The sequence below is a fragment of the Etheostoma spectabile genome, chromosome 15, assembly GCF_008692095.1.
Source record: "Etheostoma spectabile isolate EspeVRDwgs_2016 chromosome 15, UIUC_Espe_1.0, whole genome shotgun sequence".
Lineage (NCBI taxonomy): Eukaryota > Metazoa > Chordata > Actinopteri > Perciformes > Percidae > Etheostoma > Etheostoma spectabile.
Genome location: NC_045747.1, coordinates 17,646,864 through 17,654,666, shown reverse-complemented (window position 1 = coordinate 17,654,666; position 7,803 = coordinate 17,646,864). Strand labels below are relative to the sequence as shown.

General features: G+C 60.4%; 2 protein-coding genes across 2 annotated transcripts; both read right to left on the bottom strand.

Annotated features, from left to right (window-relative positions):
* Nucleotides 1–931: 931 nt before the first annotated feature.
* On the bottom strand, nucleotides 932–3,196 carry LOC116703239 (proline-rich protein 36-like). Its single transcript, XM_032537878.1, has 6 exons — nucleotides 3,083–3,196; nucleotides 2,660–2,981; nucleotides 2,381–2,509; nucleotides 1,749–1,924; nucleotides 1,499–1,612; nucleotides 932–1,414 (listed from the first exon to the last, which is right to left on the bottom strand). Exons 1-6 carry the CDS (start codon nucleotides 3,194–3,196, stop codon nucleotides 932–934), a joined length of 1,338 nt encoding a protein of 445 aa, XP_032393769.1.
* Nucleotides 3,197–5,502: 2,306 nt separating this feature from the next.
* Nucleotides 5,503–6,814, bottom strand: LOC116703238 (basic proline-rich protein-like). The gene is made up of 2 exons (XM_032537877.1): nucleotides 6,659–6,814; nucleotides 5,503–6,525 (listed from the first exon to the last, which is right to left on the bottom strand). The coding sequence occupies exons 1-2, from the start codon at nucleotides 6,812–6,814 to the stop codon at nucleotides 5,503–5,505; spliced, it is 1,179 nt and encodes a 392-aa protein (XP_032393768.1).
* Nucleotides 6,815–7,803: the final 989 nt, after the last annotated feature.

Genomic DNA, 7,803 nt, shown 5'->3' with positions numbered 1-7,803 from the left:
GGCGCCGTCGCACACGGGTGACCTACCACGGAGGTTAGGGGCAGGCAAGAACCGGCTGGGGGGGCCTGAGGCGGGCGCGGGGGGAGCAGCGGTGGTCTGAAACACGTGGGACAAAGACAGGGTGCCCCGCACCTTGTCACAATTAGACGGGGTTAATACAATGAAAACGGAGGCACAGAGAGGGTCAAAAGGTGGACCCTGTGCGGGCGGGGGAGCAGGCCTCCACGAAGTAAAAGAAGCCGGAAAGGATAGGAAGGCCAACACGCGGCGCCTGTGACGGTCGATATCGATGAGGGGGCATGTGGGAACCAGGAAGAAAACCAGATCTCATGGCATGCGAGGGTTCTAGCAAGGAGGACAGTGTAGGTTCTGTGACGTTGGTGCATAGCTAAAATAAACAAATAAAGACAAAAAAAAAATGGTAAACGCGGTGGAAACGGGGCAAAGATCCGCCGACAGTATGCCCGCGGGGTCGGGTGTGTGTGCCGAGATGGTTCGTACAGCGGTTCGAAGAGGGGATGGGATTTCTTTTCGTGGGTTAGTTTCTGTTCTATGCCCCTGGACCTTGCTCGCCGTGTTAGGTTTAGATCGAACGTTTATCCGCAGGACTCTGTGGCGGTGGTAAGATATTAGAAGAGACACCGAGATTTGTGGTTGATGTGGTGTTGTCTTAGAATGAATTAGGTAGAGCGCATTCTGAGAGAGATGTGGACAATGTTATGTATGTGTTGGGAAGTCTGCACCTCCTCTTATATTGTTTAAAGTGTGGTTGATTCTAAAAATGGTAAGAGAGGGGGTGGGAATGTATAGAAGTAAAGGAACAAACGCGAAATGACCAACGACTGGCTAGCACGGCTCTAGCCAGAAATTGGTGGCGGGGAAGGTGGATGTCATGTTATGGGTGCAGTTCTCGATGGTCCAGGTTTGGTGCCTAGGTGGATCGTGTCCCCTCGGTGGAAACAGAGATCGTGCCGTATGTGTCGCAGCGATGTGGTTGGGTCTTGTCCACACAGTCGGACCCCCCGGGGGGCGCCGTGTCCCGTTCAAGACCGCGGTGTGACAGGGCCCCAAAGCTACGCGGACGCGAACAGAGACGGGCGGGAGATGCAAGAATATGCGGGGGAAGTGGGGTAGTTGGTGGACGGTGGGAGCTTGTTATAGTCGTGGTAAGGCCAAAGCGGCGCTGCGGGGGGGAAGTGAGGCGAGGCGCTGGGTGGTGGTGCAGAACGAGGGGCGGGACTAGGTGTTGGTTGAGAGGGATTCCCCGGCGGAGCTCGTGAGCAGCCGGAGGGACAAAGTTCAGGTCAGGGTGAGGGTGACGAAGGGGGGGTTTGGGTGTCTTGTAGTGTGTTTTGGTGTGTGACGCTGGAAGGGTTGTTGGTCGTGCGTAGTCGGTGCGGTGGGTGTGCGGTGACTAAAGCGGCGGGATCAGGGGGTTGCTGGGTGAGGGCGCTTCCCAAGTCGGGCAGCGAGGGCGCCGCCTCCGAGTTGGGTATACCAGTGACGCTTGTCTAGGTGACCCCCTCGAGCTGAGCGGGCGCGGCTTGACGGACGGGCCATAAAGCAGGTAGGTGGGGACGCAAATGGAGGACGCGCCTGGCGGTGGGGCAACCTAGGTGGTGGGATTGTCGGTGGGGTCATTCTTAGAGGAGGAGGACCAAGGGGCTGGATCGCGGGGCTCGCCCGACGCAATAGAGTGTTGGGGCTTGGTGCCCAAAGAGACAAAATGCAGTACGGAGACTGTGCACAAAGAGCCTGAGAACGAGGTAAGACGGTGTGGCCCACACGACCCCGACCACAAACAGGCCCACAGGGGGCGCGGACAAAGACGCTTGCGCCGCACGGAGAAGGGGGGGCGGCTGCAGAACGACTGAGTCCTGTTTAACGTTCTGTCGCTCCAGACGGGCCCAGCGGGGCCAGGGGGCTGAGAAAGTGGTGTGGAGGGGAAACAAAGCGTTTTGAGATCAAGGAAAACCAACGGCAGAGGCGGGGGAGCGGGAGGGGGGGAGGGCGGCAAGAGTGTCGGGAGGAGCGTATGAGCGAGGCGGCGAAGCCGAGGGCGGTCAGGGGGGAGGAGGTTAGGGGGAGCAATAATGCGCTAATCTGGGGGGGAAGAGGTCGAAAGTTGGGGGGAAAGGGGGGACAGAACAGCCGGGAGGGGGGAGGGGGGGTGGGGCAGGGGTGGGGGAAAGAATGACGGGGGTGGCGAGGCAGGGGGTGTTAAGTACGCTTTAGAAAGGAGAATTCGAGACGGGTCGGGCGAGGGGGGGGGCATCCCGCGTCTGATGGGGTTAGTGTAGTGGTGTGGGTGTGTGTGCTCATGGGACTCGTCCTGCTGATCGACGTGAGGGGTGAGTTTATGGGTGGGGAGGGGCAGTGCTTGACAAGCTAAGGTGGGCTATGAGGTCCGCGCCGGCAAAAGATTGGGACAACGGAGGCGTGTCGAGACGGGGGCTAGAGGACGGGTGTTCTTGATTGAGGGGGATCGCGGGAGGGTGGCACAGGTAGTCTGGAAGGGGGTGTGTAAAAGAGGAAGGGAGGAACAAGCTAAGCGCGCCAGGAGGGGAAAGGGGTGGTGTCAACAAAAGGGAGGGGTGCGAAAGACCGGAAAGGAGAGGGGGGAAGAGAGAAAGAGGGCCACAGGGGGGGAGGCGGAGACCGGGGAGGGGGGGGAAGAGCCAAAGGGGGGGGGAGAGGGCGGGGACAGCCAAGGGAAAGGAGGCGGAGAGGGCGGAGGAGGGCAGGCGCGAGGGCGGAGAAAGGCGCGAGAAAGGAGGGGCGGGGGAACGGGGGAAGCCCGGCGAAGGCGCACGGCAGCAGGGAGGGGGGGCCGCGAGAGGCAGAAAGGGGAGCAGAAAAAGAAAGGCGGAGAAGCGGCAGAACGGGCACACATGGGGGCCGGTGGAGGAACTCCCCGGCGGGGCGCGCAGCAACGGGAAGCCCGCAGGTGGGGCGGCGTGGGGGCCTATGGCTCGCCGTGGCTGGGGAGCACAGGAGGGCGAAGGCAGAGGGGGAGGGCGGCAGAACGGAAGTGGGGGGGGGGGGGGGGGTCAGCCGGGAGGGTGTGGGTGAAGAATCCCACGCACGGTGGAGGTGAGGGAGCGGGGGACAAGAGGGCGAGGTGAGGGCAGCAGGCGAAGGTATTGTCCGGCTGGGTGTCGGGGGTATGGAGGGGAAGGGGGCTAACCGAACACATGGTTGAGAGAGGCCTCGGTGGGCTAGGGGGATCTGTGGATTGGGGGGAACAGCCAATAGGTTATCGCCCGGACAAGGGAGACGAAGACGGAGTGGGGGCACTAGGGTGGGGGTCAGGGCCTAGTGGCGGGCCAGGACTGGTCCGGAAAAAGGGCAAAGGCGCTCCGACCGGAGTAGGCCACGGAAGATGGCTCGGCGGGGTGCCAGAAGAGGGTCTTTGACACAGGCACAAGAAGGTAGGCCATGAGTGCCGTAGATTATTGGTGTGTCGCAACCGCGTGGGAGGCAGGAAAGCCCGAGCAGCCAGATCTACAAACACAGTGGAACGCAATTGGGCGGGGACGGGGCGGGGGAGTTCAGCATACGGGGGCGGGACCGGCAGTTGCAGCGAGGCGGGGGCGCGGGGAGCCCAGGGCGGGAGCGAGTGAGGAGGCAGGCGGAGAGAGTGGTGGGAGACGGGGAAAGGGGCAGACACGCGACGGGAAAAGAGAGAGACGGGCGGAACGGGGAACCGAGAAAGGCGCAGAAGAGGGCAGGGAGGGGGGATGGGACAAAAATGGTTGGCGCAGAGCAGCATGTCCAAGCCCCAGAGGCAGGCCGAAGGGGCAGGCCAGCGCGTCAACAACGGGGGAGAGACCCGCCGAGGGGATGGATGAGAGGGAGGACAGCGAAGAAAATTGAAAATGGCATAGCCGACCTGGCCAGTGGGTAAAAAGTGGGGCCCCCGGCCTCATTCCGGTGCCGGTGGCAGGGGCACCCTGAGGTGGGCGAACACAAACAGTGAACAAGCGCAAGACACACAGATGAACACAAAATAAGGGGTAAGGAAGGTGGGAGAGAAAGGGGAAAAAGCCAAGGACCATCTGCCCGGGTGAAAAAGGGAGTGCCCCGAAACCTCAGAACTGTTAGGCCACCCGGAGCACAACCCGGCAACCAGCGGGGGCGAGAAGGTGCAAGGAGCCGTACAGAGTCCCTGGAGGACGGGGGCCCACGCGCGTGGCAGAATGCCTAATGCAGGACATTAGTGGGTTTGGCGAGCATGAACGCGTTGGAAGGTCCTACCACAACAGCGCAGAGAGGAGCAGCAGAAGGGGCGACCACGCCAAAGCGGCAGGGGTGGGTACTTGGCGGCAGCCAGGCGGGGGGGGACTTGCTGGTGTGGGAGGACAGGGGTCCTGCCGCAGCACCCATTCGGTTCAAGCGGAAGTACACAACGAGGGCAGACATTCTCCCAGGAGCGCGGGGGAGACAGCAGAAGGCAGAGTTCTTGGATGCACGGGCAAGCGGCAGCCGGGAAGCAGCAAACCGCCCCAGACCATCCCCCCCCCACCCCCAAAACCCCGATCCAGCACCTGGGACGGGGGTATAAGGTGCCGGTTGGATGAAAGCAGGGGCCTTCTAACCCAGATATACGGGACACACCCGCCAAAGAGGCCACGGGTGTCGCATCGGCCACAGAAGGGGCCCAAAAGGCTTGGGGGATCAGCAAGATGGGTTTGGGAGATTGAGACGAGCCTTTGATGCTTTGGGCTCACAGTGGTTGTCCTCCTTGGAACGCTGTCCAGGCAGGCCAGTTTTGCCAGGCTGGGCCGGAAGGGCGGCATGAAACGCGGACCTGACATGAGGCAGGGAGGCCGGCGTGCTTGGACGTGGTGGTGGGCTTTGTTACCTTGGATGAGTCGTCGCTGCGCGCGTGGGGTCACTTTTGTGGCCGTCCCCACTCCTTGAAGGTTCACCACTGTTCCATGTCTCCGCCAGTTTGGTTGGCTTGCCTGTGGTTCTCCTTGGGATGCCCAAAGCGTTGGAAATGGCTTTATTACCGTGCCAGACTGATATATCTCAAGGACTTCTCTCAATTTTCCGGAATTTCTTTGGGGCGCGGCAGGATGATCATAGCTTTTAAGACTTCTGTGGACCTTACGGTCCAAGCAGCTCCTAGTGCAGGAAGGCCTTTATGTAACAGGTGGGCAGACCGGCCGGGTGTGGCGAGAGGAAATTACGCATGTGGACAACCACAGTTAGAGTATGTTTGAACAAGGGTGCAATCACTTGCACACAGGCCATGATGGGGGGGATGGTTGTGCAACCTTTCATAATAATCACCTTCATGACAAAGTGCAGGGGGGTGACGGGTGGCCGGGGACGATTGGGGGAAAGGGGGGATGTGCGACACACTGAGTGGGACCAACATGCAAAAGGAACAGGAAACGAGGAAGGGGGCAAAACACTATTTCACACCACGGGAGGGAGGAACTGAGCGGGCCGGGGGGGTTGTGGCGGGCTGGACCGGGGAGGCTGCTCAGTTTGTCAGGCCGGAAAGGCATGGGCCCCCCTTGCCCTCTCGCCGCCGGACGCCGCAGGAGTGCGGGCCGGGGCCGGCTGAAGTGCCGCCGGTGAAAGGCTTGGGTGTATGGTTATGCGGGAACCTGGCAGGATGGCTGTGTGGGTGTAGGAGTGGGCCGTCCTGGCCCTGGGGCCTAGGAAGGGTACCACAATGGCCTTGGGCGCTCCCCCCTGGGGGGGGCCGGGGCGGGGGCCCTCTCCACCTCCCCACGCCGTGCAGCTGGAATTGGCCGGCACACACGGGGGGTACCGGCCGCCGCCGGGCTCTGACCAGTGTGGTGCCCCCGCCCCCCCGGGACCCCGGACCTGGCAAGACCAGTGGATGGCGCCGGAATGGGCGGCAAGACTCCAGGGGCCGGGACAGCCACAAGCGGGGGCACGACGGGAAAAAGAGCGGGGCAGCGAGGGGCGCGGGCGTGCCGGCAGAAGGGCCGGGCTCCGTGGGAAGGGCAGCCACGGCCTTGGGGGGACGGCAGGTGGGTGGGAGGGCGGGAGGCCGGGGGGATGATCCAGCGAGAGGTGGAGGAGGGGCCCAGGAGGAGGGGGGGACAAAGCCGGGGGAGGAAAGGGGGGCGGTGGGGGGGGGCCCGGAGGGGGCGGGAACAGCGGGCGGGGGGGGGGGCGGCAGAGGGGCAGGGACACGGGCAAGGGGCACGGAGGCAGACGGCCGGTGTGGCGCCGCGGGGGGGAGGAAGGTGGGAACGGGGACCCACCTGTTTGTGAAACATGGGCAATGAGCGGGGGGCGAGCGGCGCGCGAGGCCGGGTGGAGAGAGCGGCGCCGGGCCGGGGGGGAGATGGCGGAGCCGGGGCGGGGGGGACCGGCGCGCCGGTCCGGGGGGGACCGGCGGGCGCCTGGGCCTGGTGGTAGCGTCGGTCTGCTCCTGGCCGGGGTCGCTGTCTGCCCTGGGCCTGGGGGAGCTGTCTGCCGCCGGGGGCCTGGTGGAGCGTCTGCGCCGGGCCTGGTGGACGGTCCCGGCGCCTGGGCCTGGTGGTAGAAGAGCTAGGAGCCGGGCCTGGTGTAGCTGTCTGCCTCACTTGGCCTGGTGTAGCGGTCTCTCCGGGGCGCTGGGGTAGCCTGCTGCGCCTAGGCTTGGGTTGGCCAAAACTTTCGAACCCACCCGAAATTCGCTCCTGGGCCGGTGGTGACTGGCTGCCTCCTGGCCTGGGTTAGCGGGCTGCTCCCTGGCCTGGTGGGGTGGCGATAGCGGCTCCTGGCTGGTGGTAGCCGGCTGCGCTGTCAATGGCTGCTGCTCTGCACTGCTGCGCTCGCACATTATGTGCACCGGTGGCGTCTAGAGGAAAAATGTTACTCCGCGCCCTAGAGCCTGTGAGCTCACGAAGCTAACAGAAGCTAACTAGGAGCCGCCACCGACTAGCACTAGTCACTGTTGTTGTCGAATAACACGACGTCAACTGTTGCGTTTTACTGATAAATTGGGAACCTTGAACTTTTTTTTTGTTACCTCTCCAAATATATATTTCACAAGTAAAAGAAAAATCCAGGAAACATATGAGACATTAATTAAAATGTCCAAAGATCAGAATTCTTTCTTCTTTTCCATCCTGGGGATTATCCTACATTGTTTTTTCTCAGACCACACCTTTCTCTTTTTGTTACTTTGTGTTCAACTTTTATTATTTTGGCATTGTCCCTCATGGCTGTTGACACTTTACTAATGCTATCTGTGCATTTATTTCAATATTACTGTACCATCAGTATGCCGTAAACTGTTAAATAAAAAACTCCTGATTGTTATCATATACTTGATAATAAGAGATGTTCATAGGTTTAGGGGTAATGCAACAAACAAGAACCTCTAACTTTGAACTGGAGCCTGTGACTTTCCACCGAAAAAACTTACAATCATTTCAAACGAAAGCCTTTGGCCCGGGACCCAATAGTCCCAAGTTATATCTAGTTTTGTTGCCAGACTTCTTCCCAAACTGTCACAGAACCAACCTATGGCTTGGCATGTATACCAACTCCACAACAATACTGGTTTTGTAATCTCACAAACTGGATGGTATGTTTTGTTACAGAAGGACTCATGAACATTACTTGTTTTGGAGGTAAATATGCTTCTGAGCTGAAAATGTCCCCGGATTTTGTTCGAGAAATCTGGTCACCTTAGCCTAACGTGATTCTTACATCCCCCATTTAGGCTACATAACAAATGTAGGAAAAAGTGATAGGATCTATGATAGAATAAGGTCAAGGTTTCAGAAAACTTCATTCCTTTGCCATCTTTAGGCAGTGTTCTAC